The following is a 22,156-nucleotide window of genomic DNA, read 5'->3' on the forward strand; positions in this document are numbered from 1 at the left end:
ACAGCTTCAGTTTTAGGGGACTAATGTTCCAGCGAGATCTAGAGAAACTCATCATGGTTTATCTTTAGTTGCATTGATTACTGAAGCAGTGTTTTTACAGGTATGACTAAAAATAAATCAATCCTCCAGCTGCAGATGATCCAGAACGCTGCTGCTGGCGTACTGACTAAAACCAGCAAGATAAAGAACACCACAAAGTTCTAAAGTCCCTACACTGAGAGAATAAACTTTAAAATACTGAACTAAAGAAAAATCACTGAACAGCTTAGCGCCAAAAATACAAAATCTTAACACGTATTTTTGTCCAGTTTCTAGTGCAAATGTCTTGGTACACTTGAAATAAGACACAACTAACTTAAAAAAAAAAATTCAGCAAGAAATATCAGCTTGTTTTAAGTCTAATTCCTTAATATTTGTGAAAAAGTACTAGTTTCATTAGCGGATTATTTCACTTATAACAAGACATTTTTCCCATGTTATAAGTGAAATAATCTGCCAATGAATTAAGTACATTTTAAAAATTAATATTAAGAAATTATTGACTTTAAACAAGCTCCTATTTCTTACTGAAAAGTTGCTTGTAAGGTATTTTAGTCTTGTTTCAAATTATATAAGATACATTTCTAACATCTGTAAACAGAAAACATGGGAACCGAGAAAAATCTAAAGACCACAGAGGAAGAAATAAATACGGAAAAAGAAAAAGAAAACTATCGAAATGATGAATCAAGATTTTGGAAGACAGTTTTGGGGAAAAGATGCAACATTTTGAGGCGCCATCCAACCCAAACTCACATCTGCTGAGTTTAAAAAAAAAATATATATATATATATATATATATATATATATATATATATATATATATATATATATAAGACAAACACAACTGCTGCTGCTGCTGGGTCCCCTGACACAATCCAACAACTGCTGAGCGATACACACAGAAAACCAGGAGAACAATGTGTCCCGTTAACCTTCGCCTGGGAGGAGAGACAGACCACATCAGCTACAACACACACACGCCCACACACCCCCACATGCCCACACACATACAGCCTCTTTTGACACCACAAACCTGAGCCAGCAGTCACAGCACCCAGCATGTCAGTCTGTCTTCTTTAAATGAGAAACATTCACATCACAATTCAGATCTCATGGCAGAAAAGAGCTGCTGGTTCCGTCTCCAGATAAATTATTCTGTTTTTCATCTAAAGAATCATCTTTTCAACCAAACAAAGGAGAAAACTAAAGAAACATCATCAATAACCTCACAGGCGACATGCTCACACTCACTTTTCTGGTACAGACAGAAATAATTGCTGCACTGAGTCCCAAACGACTGTCAGAAATCTATCAACAACTGCTTAGATTCATCACCCTCATGAAGTCATAACATTAGCAGAACATAGTCATAATATTAGCAGAATAAAGACACAAAATTATGAGAAAAAGTTGTTATATTAGAAAAAAGCAGTTATTAATGTCTGATCTGACCAGCTCGGTGGCTCCGCGGCCGTTTGTACAATAATTATGATGTGTGGAAATATAAAATATTTCCCTATTTATAAAACCGATACTAGTTTATAACTTCACACTACGCTCAACATTCCTCATTTTATCGCCGCGCTAAGATTCACCTAGCAGTTAAATCACTACTTTATCTTCTTAATATTACTACTTCATTCTGTTACGACTTCATTCTCACAGTTTTAAAAAACAAAATTAACTTTGTTTGGTTCTAATATTTCAAATGACTGTGTATATTTGGAAAAAACAACCAGATTGATTTGCTGAGGTCACATCAGAGCTCAGTCGCTCTATTAAAGCTTTTTTCTAATTAATAGCACTTTTTTCCTCCTACTTTTACAAATTACCCTCTTAAGTTAAAACTATTTTAGTCAGGCTCTAATACTCTGTTGTACAAATCTTCATTGCATTACATGCAGCTTGTTGATAAGTGCCACAGTAACGGATGCTCACAGCTGAACCAGGTGAGAGGACCCAACCTGCTGGCGGTCTTAGAGATCAGGAAGCATCAGAACGACGGGTGAAGAAGAGAGAATTGTGGGAAATCTCATATTGTCATTACAGCTTCTAATAATGGCTACTGTTTCGTTTTTGATAGTTATTTTTCAGTTAAATAAAAGGATTTTCTTTCTGACTATGCACACAGAAACTTAACGGTTTATATGCCTCGTTTGAATCATGATCAGTTTTAATTCCAAGTGTTTTTATAATTTAATAATGACTTGTATTGATTTTCTGTTTAGCCTGTTTGGTTTAATTAAAGTTTTCCTGCCTGAAGTTTGCATGTCGTCCCTGTTCATGTCTGGGTCTCTCTGGGTACTCCGCTTCCTCCCACAGTCCAATAACATGACTGCTGGGTTAACTGGTCTCTCAGGTGTTTGACCTGTTCAGGGTCTCTACTAAGACAGTTGCAATAAACAATAAATTAATTAATGGCATGATAAATTAAAACAAACTCAATAATTTCCATTTGCATGATTTATTGTTTTTCCTCTTTCTACTGAAAACTGGATGAAAAGTTTTCAGTCTTTTCAACTAGCCCTTTTTTTGAAAGACAGTTTTGTTTACAGAGACTTTATAACTCATTTTATTTATTGTTTCTGTTGCTTTGTTTATTTATTTTGGATATTTATAATGTCTTCCAGTTTCAGTGTTAAATGTTCATTAGAATTTAAAGTTTATTGACCTTTGAGAATTTGATTTTATTAAGCCACTACCATTACATCACTTGAAAGTGGTCTCAAAACAACAATATTATCGTTTATTGAATATTTCTAGGACAATTTACTGTCCAGCAGGATTAAGTATTGTGGCAGGTGTAGTATAGACAGTGGATGGATGTTTGGATTCATTTAGATACGTATATTATCTATTAATATATTTAAAAGACAATAAAGTAAAACTGATATTTTCTGGACATTAAAACACACAGGCCTGGCTTTAACCAATCAAACGTGTGTCTCAATGTAAAACAGGGAAACCAGGACAAAGACAGACAGTTTATCTCCATTCAGGAGATTTAAATAAAATATAAAAACTTTCAAGTGTTTTTTTTCTGCCTTATTAGGAGGTAACTGGGAGAAGAAGAAACATCCAAGCCTCAAGGTAAGTCCTACCGCAGCCTTTGCAAACTTCTGCAATAATCAGATGCGTCATCCGCCATGTTTGTTTTGAAACAGTAGCCCATGTCAGATAAAAACAAAATATAAAATACTGCAAGAGGACGGTTGTCAGGAGCGAATAAAAAAACCACCAGAAGGATGGTGGCAGGAGACAGGACATATGGAGACAGCTCAGCGGGAGTCCGAGTCATTATTTCCAAAACGCTCTACTTTTCTGGCTTGAATACAAACCGAGTTTCAGAAAAATAATGTTCCTATTTAACCGGACAATGACTGACTATACAGAGCTTAAAATATCTACTATCTTTGGATGTTTTCCCTGGATTTCCAGAGAAATGCTTGGTAAATAATAAGCAAATAATCCTTTTCCTCTCCTCCTAATGCTGTGATGCCATCTTGAATAACCAAAACAAGCTGTTTGAGAGGGGAGAGGTTATTAAAATAGAATATCTGGCAGTATGCTGGAGCCACAAAAGCCACTGCATCCTGTTTAAAGCTTCCAGTAGCTCCCAGTGCGATCTGATAACTGCCACTACCTATTTAATAAAACGATCATTCATAAAGCAGCATGACTAGGCAGCCCTGCATTAATACAACACAATCAGCATAATGCAAGCCTTCTAATCAAACAAATATCATCAAACTGCTGATTTTCAGACGTCAGAAAATCTGAAGTAGAGCAAGTAAACGAGGAAGGAAAACTGAAATACACGCAGTTTATTCAGTTTCAAAACAAAACTTTAGCAAAAAAATCTTTCCTTACGACGGGTAACCACCTAAGTAACATGAAATCACACACAAAAGATAAAAATTTTGAATATTATTATTATTAGCAAAACTGTTTCTAAATCCATATAAATATTCCAAACACCAGAGATATTTTGTTTTTAAAAATCGAGCAAAAAAATAAAAATAAAGGTCTGCTACAATAGTTCTTATTTTACTGATTATTTTTTGGTTGAATTATTCCCTCTGTTTCTGGATACTCTACATCAGGAAGGATTTTTGATCCTACTTTTTGCCTTTTTACAGTTGTTATCATGCGTAACCATGGCAACAAGGTATAGTTTTTGTTTTTTTTTACAACTTGGACACGCGGATTAGCATCTAAAAACTCAAATAACACCAGAATTATCATCACAAATTCCAGAGGGGTTGAAAAGGAGGCTTCAAGGATGCAGAGCAGGAGGTTCAAGCATTTCTTCCATCAATCAATGTTTCTCTTCCCTGGCTTCCTAACCGTATATTCAGATAGCAAATGAGGTGGATTAGCAGTGATTGCCAAGCAACTGATCGTGTCATCTGGGACATGTTATAATAGAAAATAGTCTCTGGTGCATAAAAATGAATCTGTCAGCATGTCATGACAGTGATACAGCAACAACCTTCAATCAGAGGATTCTTCAAATTCGTTGCATAACTGACTGCTACTGGAGGTCCTTCCATGATGCCCACAGCATCACCATTCCACTCTCTTTAAAGATACTTGGATAACGTTTAATTTTCTTTTGGGATAAATCAAAGTATTTTTCAATTTGAATGATTAATATAAATATAAATAAATAAACTAAGTCAAGAAAATATAGTAATTCATATAAAACCACAAAGGACTTGAGTGATCAAAGACCACCTATTTTACATAAAGCTTATTTAAGCTAAAACGTCAGTGTTTAGATGTTTATAAAATTAATTGATAAAGTGCAAATGCAAATTGTACCGTAATTATAATATATCCAAGCAAATACTGACTTATTCAAATCAATAAATTCCTATAAATAGTTAAATATGTGTTAGCAGGGCTGAGTACCCGGGTGGTAAAACCTACCAACGCCTCTGGTCTTTGGTACAATCATATTTACACAGAGGTAGCTTCCAGCGAATGAAACTTTTGGAGAGCCACCCCTATAAAAACAACATCTTAACTCCCGATCAGTGTGATCCAGAGGCTCGGCCATTATCCGCTAGCAGAAGGACTTACTGTCACATTACACGTTTATAGAGACAGGTATCGGTTAGCGTTAGCTGCCGAACTGGCCAGCTTCTTGACCTTAGCCTAACAACCAGCAAGAGAAATAAGTCGATCACTTTCAGCATTTAAATGAGCTTTGATTTTAAATAAAACATCACCTCGTTTTATACTGTCGTCCGTCGTAATTCCACCTTCATTAAGAGCAGCTCTGACCCTCAGGCTCGCCCGGAAAACACTGTCGTTACACAGAGTCTAGTTGCCGTTAAGTAGCCTCGCATGCTAACGGTGCTGGCTAACATCACGGACTGACGTTACGCAGCCTCTCCGTTTAGATTGCACCAAGCTGTCACAACAACAACACACCTTCAGAATCACCAAGAGCACGCTGGACGTCACGGAGGATAGGCGAGGTGGACCCGGAGGAGCTCATCGATCTTGATCTTCGGTGCTTTAACTCATTAATCACCGCTATTCCAGTGAGGGTTAACGCAGACTGTTTAGATTTTACAGTTCATTACAAGAAAAGGTGCCTTCACTTACATCAGACAATTTATACAACTTCACATGTCCACCACATGAAAGATAGACAGTGGTATGGTACGGGGTATTATTTATGAGATTCAAAGCCATAGTTTCACTGATGGTTATAATATTTACTTTCAAAGGCATAACAGTGACGCTGAAATTAAAAATTGTGACTTTAAATCTTATGACGACGACTGAATATCAAATTTTACAAAAGCTTTAATGCAAAAGTTATGACTTGTATCTGATAACTATTACATAGTTTATATCTTTCTTCTTTCAAATGTACCGCTGTATGATAAATTACTGTCATTAAAACAAAGTTAGCTTCAGTCTTTGATAAATCCCGAGTGTCAATGAACGCACCGTCATCAAATTTAAACGTCCTAAAAATGAAGACCTTTCATTGGTCAGTAATTTTAAATGCAGCAAAGATTAGCCAATCAGTGACACGCTTGTTGTTCGTGGGTAGCAACCAACGTAGGCAACCGTTTTCCCCCAGAAATGGGCTTGTTAGCTATCAGTGCTCAGTTAACGTTCCTTTTTAACTATGAAAATTAATCTGCTAGTCACTTATTTTATATTATTTTAAAGTTTGTTTGTAAATCTACTGCTGATTCGGTGTATATTTTTCTCGACATGAACCTTGGGTGAGTCTGCTGCTGAACAGCTTGCTAAGCTAAAACAGTGAATAGATAAGGTGTCGCAGTGAAATTGCACAGAAATTAATGCTTATTAATTAATTTCAGAAAATCAATCGAACTTAACCCACTTTGACGTTATCTTTTTCTAGACGAGAAGTTTAGCCGAAGATATTCTAAAGAGTAGAAATATTAATTTGATTTCAAGGCACTATCTCAATTACATATATTTGCTATTTATTAATAAAAAGAAACATACATTTTTTTCTCACAGTCTGAAGTTAAATCAGACCTGTTTTATGTCTGTTAGTCATGCAGTTCAGAGGCAATACTACCAAATAATTTCGAAGATATAAATAAACACAATTCTTTCTCTCAGTATTGATGCATTTAGTAAATATAAATAATTTCATTAATTCTAACTAAAACAAGAGAAAGACAGGCTGATTTAACTTCAGACTGTGAGAAATATAAATGTGTATGTCTTTTTATTGAGTGTATGCAAATCTATGGTCTCAACTGTAATAATGACTCTTTATACAAAATTTATAAGGTGTATATTATACACATGTTCTTCACTTTGCTCAGTTATTATGTTGCTTCCTGGTGTAAAAATAATCTAAATTTCGTAAATTTATTAAAAATAAATATATGAATTATCATCAAAAACAGAATATTTAAAACTTTAGGTGACTTTTGTGTAAAGATCTACACCTTTTATGACAGAGATTGTTGCTGGCAGTTGGAGAACATGTTAGTGTGTGCAAAATGTTTTTAGTTGGATATTAAATTACGAGTATCATATTCAGACTCTGTGTATCCATAATGTATTTGATCCATTAAGTGGTTCAGATACTAAAGCTCTCAGAGCCATTGAGATGTGTAGCTGTAAATTAAATTCAGACATATCTTATTAATCTCAGTGGGAAATTTAAATGCAACTCGTATTATCAAAGTTTCTCTAAAGAGTTTTTGTCGATGCTGATGGTTGTTGGCAGGATGGTCCTGTTCTAAAGTGTATTCAGTTTGGAGGAAACCAGACAACGCTCCTCACCAACCCAACAGTGAGCTATGGTGATGGAAGCATCTTTCTGTGGGACTGCTATAAATTAAATAATCTACCGGTGGAACTAGTACAATTTAATCAATATTAAGGAATTATAAGCTCCTATATTTTGTTGATAGGAGACTTGAAGTTAGTTTTGTCTCAGGTGCACTGAGATATTTGCACTAGAAACTAGACAAATAATAATACTTGATAAGATTTTGTTTTTTCATGTGAAATCCCAGTCATTTTTACCAGAATAAACAAAGGATTAATATCTCTGAAAGTTGTTCATCCAGAGTCACTCAAACTGCTGGTGTACCTATGAACTAGTATTTTCTTCCAGTGGCGCTTCAACTAAACTGTAAATAAAGGATCTTTATGCTTATTTAAATGTAATATTTTTAAAATAAATTATTAAATCCATATAAAATTTTGTTTGATTTTGTCATTGTGGGATTCTGAGTGTAGTTTGCTGAGGAAAAATTTGTGAAAGCCAAACAGAAAAACTCCTTCTGAATCTACTTTAGGTTTTTAAAATTCAAATTTAAATCAGTGAGTGAATGAAGGGTAGCTGTTAACTTTCATTCATTTTCTTAAACACATTTTTCCATTTGTCTCTTATGATTTTGGTTTCTGTTTTCTTCTCTATTTTGTGCTCTATTTTGTTCCTGAACAGAGATGGTCTGCTGTTTGAGCTGGAAAATGGAAAACCCAGATTGATTTTACTCACTCATGGTGAGGCCTTTCTACTTCCCAACTTACCTTTATGGCAACATTTTGGGATAAATTATCTGCTTATCTTTGCGTTTGATTACATTTGATTGATTTGGCTGCTTATGATAAAACTTGATTGCTGTAAAATTAAAATGATTTTAAAAAATATCTACGTTTAATATTAAGTAATAGTAATATGTCTAAATTTTATGCTTTCATTATATTTTTTTGGCTCATTGTTTGGTTTATTTTTACAGCAGGTGTTGTGAAAAATCCAATAAAGGTAAGAAACAACATTAACATCTGTTGTCTTTAGCTATATATTGGTGTCCAGCACTGCTTAGTCTCTTCTGGAAATGATTCCAGGCTGAAAGGAGAAAAAATAATTAAAATAAATAAATGTGATCTTTAAGGTCTTTGTTTACCTGAATGGTTTGTGATGCGTTTCCTGCAGCTGCCCAGTAAGCACAGAGCAGCTAGCATCCTGAGCGCCAGGCAGACGTCCTGCCTGGAGGAGGTTCTGCCTGAGGAGCGTCCAGCTCAGCAGGCTGCGCGGGGTGCCAGGGAGGTCAGGTGTAAAGCAGCAACAGCTTCATCCTGCAGCTCCAGCATCTCCACCACTGATGGCAGAAGCTCCGTCCTGAATTCATCCAAAACTCCAGGCTGTCACAAAGAGCGTGCCAGTAAGGCCGTGGCAAAGGTAAGGGAGGCGGAGCCTAAATAATTCATGTTTGGATCAGTATTGGTACAATTTAAAGGGGAGCTATTAGGTTAATTTCATATTTTTGTATTTCCGTTTGGGTCTCAACACCGCCCAACTAGCAATAAGTTAATGTTTTTTGGTGTCTGGAAAATGAGCTGTTTCAAAAACCTTCAAAATGTAACGTTTTCAAATCAGCAGTAAAGCACCCCGTTACCTAGCAACCCAGCCATAATTCCGCTGTCACTTAGCAACCCCAGCTGAGCTCCAGCATTTTTGGGTAGCTGGTTTTACAGCTCTACAATGGCTGCTGGAAAAGACAAGTGTTTTGTTGTTGACTTACCATCCAGAAACCACTAACTGCATTCTTGTTGGTTGTGTAGGAGGCTCCACTTCTGCTTTTCAAAGATGCACAGTTGTATAATTGTTCATCTGTATGCAGCCCTTTTCATATGCGAGTATAAATAAGAACAAAATTAAGCATTCATTTTGCATGGTGGAAGAGTAAAACTACTTTTTAAAGCATGCCTTAAATAAAAGTTGATTATATAAAACATTTGGTATCTCAGATACTATAATAGTTATTGAAAAACAACAACAAAAAAGATATTTACCTTTTTCAAGCCGCTGTGTAACTTTGTATGCATCCTCTGAAGGTAAAGACAAACAAACACAAACTCAGCTCTGCTGTTGGACCGCTGGGATCCCCCAGGAGAACGGCTCCACCTCAAAACGGCGAGGGTGGAGGCGGAGCGTCGCAGCCTGTGCTGAGCAGCGTGGACGCAGGCCTGAAGGACGGAGACGTGGTGTGTGTGAACAGAGAGGAGCTGCCGGAGCTCCTCAGCTCCATCACGGTGTCGACCGGCTGCGCCCAGCAGGGTCCAGAGGAGCAGGCGGCTCAAGGTGGCACAAGCAAGAAAAACTGCAGGTCTGCTGGAAGCAAAAAGCTGCATCGTATTATAAACTGTCTCGTTTTAATCACTAGGAGGTCAAACACACACAAACTCTGTCTCTTCTGTGAAAGGAGAAGAAAGGCAAATAAAGGAGGATGAGAAAGGAGAAGAAATTAAGGAGGAAGGTGTTGATGAATATGGCAGGTAAACATTTTTATAAACTCCAATTCTTCTGCTGTAAATCATCCCAGATTGATTAAAGTTCAACAAAAATAAAAATTAAACATTTAGATTCAGTTTGAGCTGTAATTTCTTCAGCAGAAACAATAGGGATAGATATTAAAAATGGTAACACAATTTATCATTTATCTGTTTTAAACATAAATTCTATTTATTTAAGAGAATAATTTAGTAATTAAAGCTGCACGTAGCGTTGGAGGCCCTCGCAGCTCAGCGTGGCTCCGGCCTCGTGGCGACCGGAGGGGTTCCAGCAACGCCACCAGTTCACCACATAGACACTCTCGTGCAGTTCCCGCACCTGTCCACTAGGCGATACTCATTGACGTGTTCAGCAGGGTTCCCTGACGATGCACAAAAGATCTGGTGCAGATCGGCCGAAATATTAAGGAGATAAAGCTGTAGGAACAACCTTGGGGGGCGCCGATGACATGTTCGCATGCAACTCAGAAAGTATGTAGGTATGCAGTTGTGCCCCTGGCTACCTGTCACATTCAACAGGCTGCGTTAACGCTCCCAGTCGGGGAAAACCCCTGGAGTGGCCACTACGATCTACCGTAACACACCATACACAACAGGATGATTGGTTACGAAATCACAAGCCACAATATTAGAACGACCAACGTTCTAAGATTGTCATAAGGGGAAAATCTGGGCAAAAAACCGTGTAGTGTGAACTATTGCATCAGGTAGTCAGATGTGCCCATTGTGTCTATTTAAATCTAATTATTACTGAAGGGCAACATAGTATACAGACTTCATAATCTGCACTCTTTTGGTTGAATGCAGTATTTATTTACACTTTGGCTTGATGTTGTTTAGTTTTTATTCTAGTACATTTTTTTGTTAATGGAGACTGAGAATCCATTTTGTTTTTGGTTGTTTTGTTTATTTTGTTTATCAGCTTCCAGTGTTTAGTGTTCTTTTGAAAATAAAGTGTATCTATCTTTGGCAGGAAATCACATGCGTTATTACGTCATTTCCATTAAATCAGTGTAAAAAGGTCTTCAAACAATATTATCGTTTATCGCAATAATTTTTGAGACAATTAATCGCTCAGCAAAATTTGTTATCAGTGACAGGCCTAGCTGTTCTATTTCATTAAAAACAGTTTGAAATTTGCATGTACCACAGAGTAAAAGGGAAAAAAAACAGTAAGAAAACAGGTGACTTCCTGTTGGAAGGGGGCGGGGCTAAAGTGATGTCACTAATTGACCATGTGAATGTGATGAGCTCTGGTCTGTGATGATACAAATGAAGTTTTTTTTTTGTTTGTTTTTTAAAAAAAATCCCTCCAGGGGGTCTTTTGTGGGCTCTAGTGTCCCTTATATGATAGTAGGCTGACAGGAAACAGGGAGGGAGAGGGGGGAAGACATGCGGCAAATGTCGTCGGGATCTGGGAGTCGAACCGCGTCGAGGACTCAAGGCCTCCAAATATGGGTCGCGCTAACCACTACGCCACCACGGCACGCCCACAAATGAAGTTTGATGCAAATGGGAGCTTATATGGGGAAGTTATTCCACCTTGATGTTTCATGGCGAATGGTCAAATTTGAGGCTTGGCAACGCTCACATGCTTTGATGTATGAAAAATCCTTTGATAACTTTTGACCTTCAATGCCTCAAGACTGTGCTGACTGAGTTTGAAGCCTGGATCTCAAAAGCTGTAAAATGAGTTCGCTCAGATACGACGTCATTAAAAAAAGACTCGATGGCCGCTGTGATCCAATATGGCCGACTTCCTATTGAGTTTAGACCATCGCTCCCAGAGACTTTTTTTAACGTCCTTTCAAGATGTACATGTGTTGGTCAAATCATGGACCTTACCACAGGGTCCGCTTTTCATTGGCTGATGCCCATTCTACGTAGTAGCGTGGCTACAACGTGCGTGACCATCTCACAAACGCACTAGCTTCCCGTTAGCTAAGTACAGCATAATGGCAGTACTGGTACAACTTCTACACCTTGAAGCCTGTCTGCTACACAGTCTTACGTTAGCTAAACAGATCAATGTGCAATGTGTCTGTATCTGACATACACTAAAGGATTTTATTTTAGCAGAAAAGGCTTTGGACTAAACTGTTACTCGTGTTAGCCACTCTAGCACCAAGTAAAGTGTATCAGGCCTAGGCACACTCAAACATTTGCCAACAAACCACAGGAATCACCCACTTAGGTTACTGATTTCAAAAGCAACCTACAAAACGATGAATGCCTGACTTATCCAGCCATGCAAGAACAATAGGCATCAGTGATCTTGTCCACAGCTATATTGATGTAGAGGGTGTATGGATCTGCCAGTTTTCCTCATCGAGTGAAAGCATTTTGCTGTGACGTGCACAATGTTGGAGGCATCGCGTGGCTCATACACCTTGATCTCATCCAAAAAAGATGACATGAACTTGTTAGTTCCTCTATCCATTGTAGTAGCTGATATAATGTGAAAATCCGGTAGAAATTATGCACTAATCGAGTCAGAAATACACTGCAGAGAATCAGTCAAAGTGGAAGACGCCATGTTTACATAGAAACAATGCGCTGCAAAGGCTTTGTTTGTGAGACTTATGGTCTCACAAACAAAACTAGGGATTTTCTAGATCTGTTGTGGGCAGAGCTTGGTAAGGTCCATGGCTTGGGGCTGATTTTTTTTATATATATATAAAAATAGGGGGCCACAAGGAATTAGGCCACAAAACAAACAAAATTTGTAAAAATCCCGCTAAAGAAATCTGTCCTGTCACTCCAAATTGTTCTTTTTTTTTTTTGTTTCTTAGGTTGCGTCGCTCTTCATTCAGTTGGTTCAAAGAGCGCCGGCCGGACAGCAGAGCCGCCATCGATGCAAAGAAAGCTCAGTGGAAAAGAGAGCTTGGTACGAACGCTTTGCATGTGCTACAGAGGAAAGTTTAGCATGTGCTAAACAGGAAGAAACGTCCATCAGTAATAATTTTGTTGAACGAAAATGTTTGTCTGACTTTTAGATGAGCAGGTCGCCCTGAAGCAGCAGCTGCAGCTTTCAGCCCCCAGCAGACTGCAGGTATTTCACCTTCACCTCAACCTTTATTAGACTATTTATTCTCCTGGTTTAATACCCAACAGTTGCCATGGTTACTTCATGCTGTTAATCAGAAAAAAGCACAGTGAGCTTGAAATCATAATGGGAACGTTTTCCATTTGAGAAGCTCCTTACTGGTTAAATTTATCCCTCAGATGGAACCGTATAACTGGCATAACTTGGCAAAAAACTTGTAAAAAGTTAACATTGTTGGGGGGAAAAAGAGGCTAATTTTAGGTAATTTTTTGCTTTAACAGCAGTCTGGCAAATACAAATAAGTCTGAAATTCTTCATACCACAGGCAGATTTAGACCTTTTCATTTTTTTCTATTTTTTTCTCCAAAGAGTTTTTGCGGCGCTAGTGGCTCGTATTTTTTGCAACAGGGGAGGACATGTTGTGTGTCCTAATGATTTATCTTTGGGGATGAGCTTGAAATCTTTGAGGGTTTTTTCTTTTTTTAGTTACAAGAATATAGTGATAATAGATGCAATTTTACCAGAATATTTTAAAATTTTAATCAGAATTTTAATGAAGAAATTCCTGATTTTTATTTATTTTTACCCATTAAAATCATCCATCCATCCATTTTCTGTTCACCCGTGTCCCTAATGGGGTCGGGAGGGGTGCTGGTGCCTATCTCCACCTACGTTCCGGGCGAGAGGCGGGGTTCACCCTGGACAGGTCGCCAGTCTGTCGCAGGGCAACACAGAGACACACAGGACAACCAACCATGCACACACACACTCACACCTAGGGAGAATTTAGAGAGAGAGACCTAATTAACATGTTTTTGGACTGTGGGAGGAAGCCGGAGTACCCAGAGAGAACCCACGCATGCACAGGGAGAACATGCAAACTCCATGCAGAATGGCAAGGCAACAGTGCTACCAACTGCGCCACTGTGCAGCCCCCCCATTAAAATCAGAATAAATTTTAGTCGTTATTAAATAAAACCCTGATTTTAATGGGATAAAAATCAGGAAAAATCCTGTTTTTAATTTATAAGTAAAGTTTATTCTTACCAATGTGCACTAGTGTGTTCATTTTAATGAAAAAACATTTTCTCATTAAAATTTTATTCATTTCTATCCCTTAAAATCCTAATTTTAATGGTTAAAATCGGTTTATCGCACAGCTCTACACATTAGTATGAATAATTTTTATTTGTCCACTTTGAGTTCTGACTCTCAGAAATCTCTTCAATTCCTAAATCTTTCTGTTATCATTTAATGGTGTAAAAACATCAAGTAGACCTGCAGGTAAATTAATAAAAAAAAACAAAATGCACCTGAAATCTGTAGTGAACAGGAACTTGAAGCAGTTTCCAGGCCTTTCAGATTGTATTTTATTGATATTTTTCGGATGTTGCTGTGTGTTGCAGGGTGAGAAATACGCAGAGAGTGTTTCCTCTGTCGGCCACAGAGAGCAGCCAGCCGCCATCAGGTCCAGCCTCCGACTTGGGGTAAACATAAACTCTGAACGTAGTTCCAAACATTTCACCTCCAACTGTGGCTGCTGCTGGATCCTGCTGGATCCTGCTTCCTCTACGACACAGAGGCCCAAAGACATTTGTGGCCCTTGGAGTGATTTTGTATCATTCTTGTAACTCAAGAATAATACAAATTTGGGCCATCCAGCACGATGCAGAGGGAGAGTTTTGATGTGTAATAAGAGTAAAACTTTTACCAACATAATTTTCTTATAACAAAGTTTTAACAAAAGGTAAACCCACGTTTATTCAGAAACTTTTACTGAAAAGCCAAAGCCTTTTTTTTATTAAGCTTTACTAAATACATCAAACATTTTGAAAGAATGACGACAAATCCTGTTTCGATCGAGTCCAAAGAAGATTTCCAACTGTCAAAAATGTTAGATTTTTTGAAACGTGGAAATTTCCACGTTGTTCCTAGAGAATTTCTGAAATTAATCATTAAATTTCTGATGTGATTTTATTCCACCTCTTTTTTTTTTTATCTACAATGGGTCCATAACACACCGCTGTTACAATCCTTTTCAAGTTCTGGATGTCCAATAAGTTTCCATTTTGAAAAAATTTAAGCTAAAAATTATATTTTCTTGAGTCAGATTGTTTTATTTTTGGCTACTTTTGAGTTGATCATTTTGGCCGGTGTGACAAAACTGTTTGGACATCGCTGCTGCAGGAAGGTGACGCCCATGGAGGAAATGCTGAGCGTGGAGAGGAAGGAGGAGCAGAGGCGGGTCTGGCTGGAGGAGCTGGACCGCCAGCGGGAGGAGACGGCCGAGCGCCGGAAACAGGAGAAGCTGCAGCGGAGACAGGTAGAGACCCTGGCCTAGTCCAAACATAGCTGGGTCGTTTTAAAACAATGACAGACGAGATATTCACTTCTATAAAATACTGTGCACTGCTAGTCCACACGCAAACACAAAAAAGGAGAATTCGCAAATCTTGGCCGAAGTTTTCAATATCAGTGGTTTTCAGTGATATTAAACGGAGGTTATGTGTTTAAAAGGCCAAATCGCATGAAAATCCATTCGGTTTATCAGATATCTGGCGTCTGACCTCGCAGCAACGTCGTGTCTGTGCAGACGGAGGACCACGAGCGCTGGGCCGCGCACTTCGACTCGCTCCAGCGCAGAGCGCCGGCCCAACCCGCGGCCCCGGGGCGGCTCAGCGGCTCCGAGCGAGACGACTGGGACCCGTCGTCCAGCCTGTCGCTGGTTTGGGAGGGAACCAGCAGCTGTGGAGCCGACAGCGTCATGGGAGCCAGCGTGGATTCAACCAGAGGGTTCCCCTCCAGATCCAGGTAGAAAACTGGGAAATGCGATTAACCCTGTCACAATAATCAATAAATCAATCGATTTTCATTTGGACAACAGTCGTTAGAGGGACGATCCCCTTTAATATTGTTGAGAAGCCGCCATTTTGAAAAACGCTACAAACATTGACACCCTGTAGGAAGTAGTTTGCACTTCCTGCCACTTTTGCCTGGTTTCCCTCTAAGCTGAATGATTCTTACTTTTAAAATGCATAATCCATTTTAATCATTGTTGTTTCGCTTCTTTTGTTTATTTGGAGATTTAAAATGTTTTCCAGTTCGGTGTTAAATATTGTTTGTAAAAAAATGTTATCTTTATTTGGGTATACTTGGATTAATTATATCAGCTGAAAATGGTCTCAAAATAACAATATTATCGTTTATCGCAATAATTTATGGGCCAATTTATTGTCCAACAAAATTTCTTACAGGCCTACGCAGGATTCCCTCCCAGGCTGGACTCAGCAACATCTTGATTTTTATCATAAGCAACTTGAAATATGTTTTAAATTGGTACATATGTAGAATATCTAGAATAACTTCTGGCACAATTTATTGTCCAGCAATATTTGTTTTATTGTGACAGGTTTACATGTTAATATGAGAAACTAATAGTAACTCCAGAGGAGCTGTTAAGCCAACAATTCAGCTTTTATTGTGAAAAACAAGAAGGAAGCATTTGTTGCAAGCAACACAATAAGAAATTTTTCTGGACAATAAATTCTCCCAGAAGTTACTGCGATAAACAATAATGTTGTTTTGAAGTAATATAATGGTAATGGCATAATAATAATGAAAGAACACATCCTCAAAATCAATAAACTTTAAATTCTAATGAACATTTAACACTGGAACACATTTTAAATATCCAAAATAAATAAACAAAACAACAAATAATATTAACTATGAAGTATCTATAAGCAAAATTATCTTTCGAAGAAGGCCTCGTTGAGACCAAAGCACCAGACCGAAGACTTTTATCATCCAGTTTTTGGTAGAAAGAGAAAAATAATAAATTATGTAACATTTGTTAGCATGACAGACCCATTTCTATTTTTATTTCCAAAATGTGGCGCTGGAAAAGTTTGAAAACTTAAGTGCTTGTATCAGTTTTATGCCCCAAACACCAACAGTAATAAAGCTCTTTGTTTAATCTGAACTCTGTTTTTCCTGCAGCTACCTGAGGACGATGACGTCGCTGCTGGATCCGGCACAGATAGAGGAGCGAGAGAGGAGGCGGCTCAAACAGCTGGAGCAGCAGGTAGGGCGGCACCAACCTGGAGGAGGCCTCGTCTTCAGTGTGTGCCGCTTTGCCTTCACCGCTTTATTCTGGCCCAGAGAGCCATCGAGGCCCAGATGGAGGAGCGCAGGAAGCAGAGGGAGCTGGAGGAGGCGACCAGGAAACGGGAGGAGGAGAAGGAGGAGCGGAGGGTTGCCATGGAGAGGGAGAAGCTGCAGAAGCAGTACGAGCTGGAGATACTGAAGAAGAAGGAGAAGGTCAGGGGTCAAAAGACGTTACACCTTCACCACTGGCAGAAAATTCATCCTTTCAGGTTTCACCAAAAGAGAAAGAAAACGTCAGAAACTAAGTTGTGCCTCATCTTTCATAGGTTCAGTGTAACTGATGGCAAACATTGGTGCTAAATCCCCGTTGACTATTATCATTATTGTTAATAATAAATATTTAACTTCCCTTTGGGATCAATTAATTATAGATATATTAATTAAAGATGCCAAACAATATAACAAGCAGACAGACTGGAAATATGAATATTTTTATTCTTTAAAAAACTTAAATAACTCGATCTTATTTTCTTGTTTTTGTAGAAGTAAGACTGCCACCTTCAGGAGGGAGTTAGCATCACTTAAACCCAATATTTTTGGGAAAAATTTGCATTAAACTCACAATTATCCATAAGTGCAGAAAGAGATTCATAAAATTGTTGATTTTTGCATGAATTTCTGCACAATCACAAAAGCATGGAACGATTGCTTTATATAGTTTATGCAGACGCCCCCTATCTAGTTCCACCCTGGGCGTCTGCCAATATCAGAAACAATCCATTTCCTTCTCTTCAGGTTTTGGTTGAGCTTCAGAACGATCCGGTCCCTCTGGCAGAGCAGCCAGAGATCGGTGGCGGGTCGGAGGAGACGCCCGGATCCAGAAGTGAGTGAAGCGCTAATGTCGCCACAACCGACCCGAACAAACCCAGAACAAACCGGTTCTCTGTGCTGAACAAGTCCAGCAGAACTTCATTTGTTTCAGGAGTCATTTACATCTAGAAGTGAAAAGTTCAATAAAAGAAAATGTAACAAATGTTGCAGTTTTGGTTTCCAGTCTGACCGACTCTATCGGACTATCAGGTGTGAAAACCGTCTTAAATCTCCTTGGGTTTAGTTTCGGCGAACCTAAACCATGTTGGGCATATGTGTATTTTTTCTAAATATTTCAACAACAAACCACTAGAAAACTTTTTCTAACTGTTGGTTTTGTTTGTGCGTGTTCAGCAGTCACCAGGGAGGCTGAGAGTGTGGAAAACGGCGACAGCGGCTCGTCGTTTAAAGACTCGTCTGTTCAGACGGGTGAGATGCCTCAGATGGACCCCTGCTGTCATTTTTAACATACGATTACAGCTTCTCTTCTCTCCCTGAGCAGAGGATGCTCCTCCTCTTGCTCCTGCAGACAGAGTTCAGACCGCTGACGTCTCCGTCCAGAACCAGAACCGTCCGCCTCCCTGTGGTTCTGCTGAGCCTAACAGCAGGAGCCGTGCGCCGAGAGCAGGGAAGGAGAACATCTGTTTGCCAGCGGGAGAAGACCCGTACGCACCGTTCGTCCGGACGGAGAGGAGCCGGAGAAGCAAGACGAAGCCGGAGTGGGGAACACAGAGGTTAAAACACAACATTTACACCAAAACAGCAGCTGCATTCCCATCACTAAATATTTGTCTGGATTCTGCGAATGTCGAAAAAAACACAGTTTTGCAATTTTGGTGATTCCATTAAATAAGAAATTACATGAAAACCATACTTAAATAAGCTTGTTTATGCGATAAGTTCATAATTCAGCCAATCAGAGGAGAGGGTGCTGATTAGGCGAGGCAAGCTCAAAGTGACTCAAGCAAACGGTTTTGTTTCGTCTCTGCTCCGGTTCTCCAGGCCCAGCCGGCGGTTCGTTCCCGCCTCGGAGCGCTACCCAGTCGCCCTGCAGAGGGACCGGCAGGAGAGCCGACTGAAGAGGCAGGCTGAGCTGCTGGCCCTGCGGAAGGCCCGTCCGACCAGAACAGAACCGTCCGCTCCCCAGCAGGAGGCCCAGCTCTGCCCCAATGGCCAGCAGAACAAAACCAGAACCGCTAAGAAGGTGGAGAACCAGAAAATCATACTGGACTTAAATGAACGAAGTTGTTGTTTGCTAATGAGCGCTGATGTTTCAGGTGGAATCGGGTTTGAAAGGAAACATCAACACGGACCGGTGAGCAGCTCCACATGAACCTGAAACGTTCTCCCCTCATTATGTGGTTTAAATAGGGCTGGGCAAAAAAATTATTTAAAAAAATCAATTTTATTTATTAGTTTAATTTTTAGGTTTTGAAGATTTAACTTTTGGAGAATCTGGATTTTTTTTCACCAATTTGTGACCAGCGCCACTGGAACTGCAGGAGTTTATAGAGAGAATAAATGAGTTTCATCTCAGCAGGATGGTCTCAGATCGGTCAGTTCCTTTAATAAAACAGTGAAGAGACCAGAGAGGTTAAATCTGGACTGTGGCATCCTGCAGGGGGCGCTCTCCTCCTGCCCAGAGTCAGCAGGCTTCCGGCTCTCCTCCTCCGGCCCTGGAGTTCATTCCTTACCTCCGGACCGCTGAGGTCTTCAGCCTGGACCCCCTGGAGCCCGCCGACACGCCGCCGCCCAGGACACACCCCGGTTAGAAAAACATCAGAAATGTTTAAACTCAACAGCAGTCTGCAGTGGTTCTTAGTAACTTTGGCTAAAATTTAAATATTTCTAAATTAAGATATTAAGACAACAAACGCAGGTTTGTAACAATTATTCAGTTTATTCCTGCGATATTTACAGTGAATTTCCACAAAGAATGACACTAAAAGTAGCAGTAATGTTTTTAGTTCTGAATCTGTGCTTTTTTTATGTCATTTTAAATCCTACATGGGGAAAAATGCATCCTATTTTTTCCTAATTTTATGCATATTTATATTTTAAATTACAAAAACAGATTTTAAACTTCTCTATATAACTCAGGAACTCATTAGTGTTTTAGCTGGACAGAGCTAGCACTACGGGACCTAGCATATGTCATTTACCCAGAATGCATTTCAATGTAACCATTGCAAAGTCCAGGTGACACTATTTTATTTAAATGTATTAAAACCAAACAGCTTTACCGTATTGTTTTTACATCTAAAACAAATATTTCTCAAATTTTATTGTTACAACTAATCATGGATCCCCTTAAAACCAAAACTGACATTAAAATATAAACTCTAAGGCTTAAGATAACAATGAAAACAATGCAAGAAATTCTAGAAAATATAATAAGAAAATAAAATGTCAACTTTCCAAAAGTAGATATTAATCTAAAATGAAGTGTTGTGTGACATTTGCAGCTCTAAGCAAGTTTTGTTCAGCTGACATCATGAAAATGGATCTGTAGGTTGTAAGGGTTGCAGAGCGGTGTTGTTTTCCCTGTTAACCACCAGGGGGCAGCTTTCTGCCCAACTGAAAGGTTTTAATCTCTTCCAAAATAAAAACTGGGTTTTATTTTGGAACAGATTAAACAGAAACTTTAAGAAATTAGTTTCAACACTGAGATTATATTAACAAACATTTTAAGCCTAAGCACGCTTTGCAGCCATCTTTCTCTGTAACCTGGGTCGACAGAACCTAAAAGAGGGTCAGGAGGTCCAGTTTGTCTGTTTTTGGTGAGTTATTACCAATCAGAACCTTGTCTGTCCTGGTCAGGCCCTCCACCTCCAGCTCCTCCTCCTGGCTTCCTTGCATCAAGACCCGCTGCTCCACCCAGAGATTGCTGCCTGGCTCCCAGCGCCAGCAGGAGATCCTGAGAGGCCTGGCCCAGCTGCGGCAGGTAACCCAGACACACCTGCTGGCTCCCCAAGAACAACAGAAAAAAAACACACGCTGACCACTGAATCCCGGAAATGTATTCACACCCCATAAACTCTACAAATGTTGACAGAGAGCTACGCCACACTTTTCAGGTCATGTAAAATGAGATGGGAAATTCTTATGAGAGCATAAAAGGTATAGTATATAAAAATAATTAACATATAATATATAACAAACAACGTATGTTTAAGTAATTTTTAGATACACTGGGAAACTAAGCGATAATATTAATGTGAAATCAGTTCAGCTTTCTGTCATCAGATTGATCGATCCGGTTGGTACCTTCCAGACTCCGGTAGTTTGGGCCTTACCGGACCCATCCAGCAGCTTGTTTCCCTCGGATCGGTTCCGCCTGCAGGTGAACCCACTCAGCCAGCCGCTGTCTGTTTTTCAGGGTTTATTACAGAAGCAGAAGGAGCTGGAGACGGACCTGAAGCCCGTCCGGAACCGCCGTGATAACGAGCAGCGCGCGCTCTCCACAGCTCACCGCACATGACCGGCGTCGGCGGCGTCTGGAAGCTCCTCCCACTGCTGCTGATGCGATTTCCTGTTCTGCGGGGGACAGAAACCGCCTGAAGATAAACACCAACAGAAACCTGCTTCGGTTTGCTGTGATTCTTTCATGGAGGGGAAAGTTTAAATGAGCGATTTTTCCCTCAGTTTGCCATCAATCTGCACAAACATGAAGGTTCTACCTCATTACGGTCGCTGTTAAGAACCGTTTCGTCTCCCAGTTACCTGCTGAACAACGAGCACCTAATTTCTAAATGTTCCATTTTTTATTTATTGTAAATGTTATTTCAAGTTTGGTTTATTAATAACTGATTAAAGATGTTTTAAAGCTGCAATGTTGACATGACGAAGTCTGGCTGCACTGTGTATGGCAGACTGTTTTAGCATAAAATCCAGTTTCACCTCACTTGAATTCCAGATATCTCCAATTACATTCTGACTTGTAAAAATTACGTTACAATAAATTTGTATGGAAGTTTCAATTCAGAATATCTACAATAAATTACTGGCTGTGAAACATAAATTAAAATGAGTCAAAAATAAATGTCAAATATTTACATTTTTATCCAGACTAATCACAATTCTTTATATTTTAAATGGATTTTTGAACGTAAATTGACAACATTTACATTCAAGGTAAAACTGCAACTGTAATTTTTACTAGTTGAATTTTCTTTTCAGAAATCTCCAAATGAACTGGAGATATCTTATTAGACAGCTTTTCTATTTCAGATGATCTTAAATTAACATTCTGACTCATCAGAATGACATTACTTC

The 22,156-nt window shown here is 39.1% G+C and overlaps 2 protein-coding genes across 3 annotated transcripts in view; one reads left to right on the top strand and one right to left on the bottom strand.

The window, feature by feature from the left end:
* Window positions 1-5,659, bottom strand: part of LOC116710859 (inositol hexakisphosphate kinase 1-like) — a 28,333-nt gene extending 22,674 nt beyond the window's left edge. The window contains exon 1 of one of the 2 annotated variants that reach the window (XM_032550136.1): window positions 5,482-5,659. In XM_032550136.1, the coding sequence (XP_032406027.1) occupies window positions 5,482-5,548 (67 nt within the window). In that variant the 5' untranslated portion in view covers window positions 5,549-5,659. The other variant, XM_032550137.1, reaches the window with a different exon arrangement.
* A 441-nt stretch (window positions 5,660-6,100) lies between these two features.
* On the top strand, window positions 6,101-21,936 carry ccdc66 (coiled-coil domain containing 66). The gene is given in 23 exon segments (XM_032549265.1): window positions 6,101-6,293; window positions 8,009-8,067; window positions 8,304-8,329; window positions 8,501-8,746; window positions 9,403-9,649; window positions 9,732-9,843; window positions 12,651-12,745; window positions 12,855-12,910; window positions 14,311-14,392; window positions 15,094-15,227; window positions 15,498-15,715; window positions 16,904-16,988; window positions 17,066-17,224; window positions 17,807-17,894; window positions 18,236-18,310; window positions 18,384-18,615; window positions 18,884-19,085; window positions 19,159-19,196; window positions 19,503-19,648; window positions 20,702-20,730; window positions 20,732-20,764; window positions 20,766-20,825; window positions 21,261-21,936. Coding segments are annotated over 23 exon segments (2,535 nt in total). The 5' UTR covers window positions 6,101-6,282; the 3' UTR covers window positions 21,363-21,936.
* The last annotated feature ends 220 nt before the right edge of the window (window positions 21,937-22,156 follow it).

Source organism: Xiphophorus hellerii, chromosome 20 (assembly GCF_003331165.1).
Source record: "Xiphophorus hellerii strain 12219 chromosome 20, Xiphophorus_hellerii-4.1, whole genome shotgun sequence".
In the NCBI taxonomy this organism is placed as follows: Eukaryota; Metazoa; Chordata; class Actinopteri; order Cyprinodontiformes; family Poeciliidae; genus Xiphophorus; species Xiphophorus hellerii.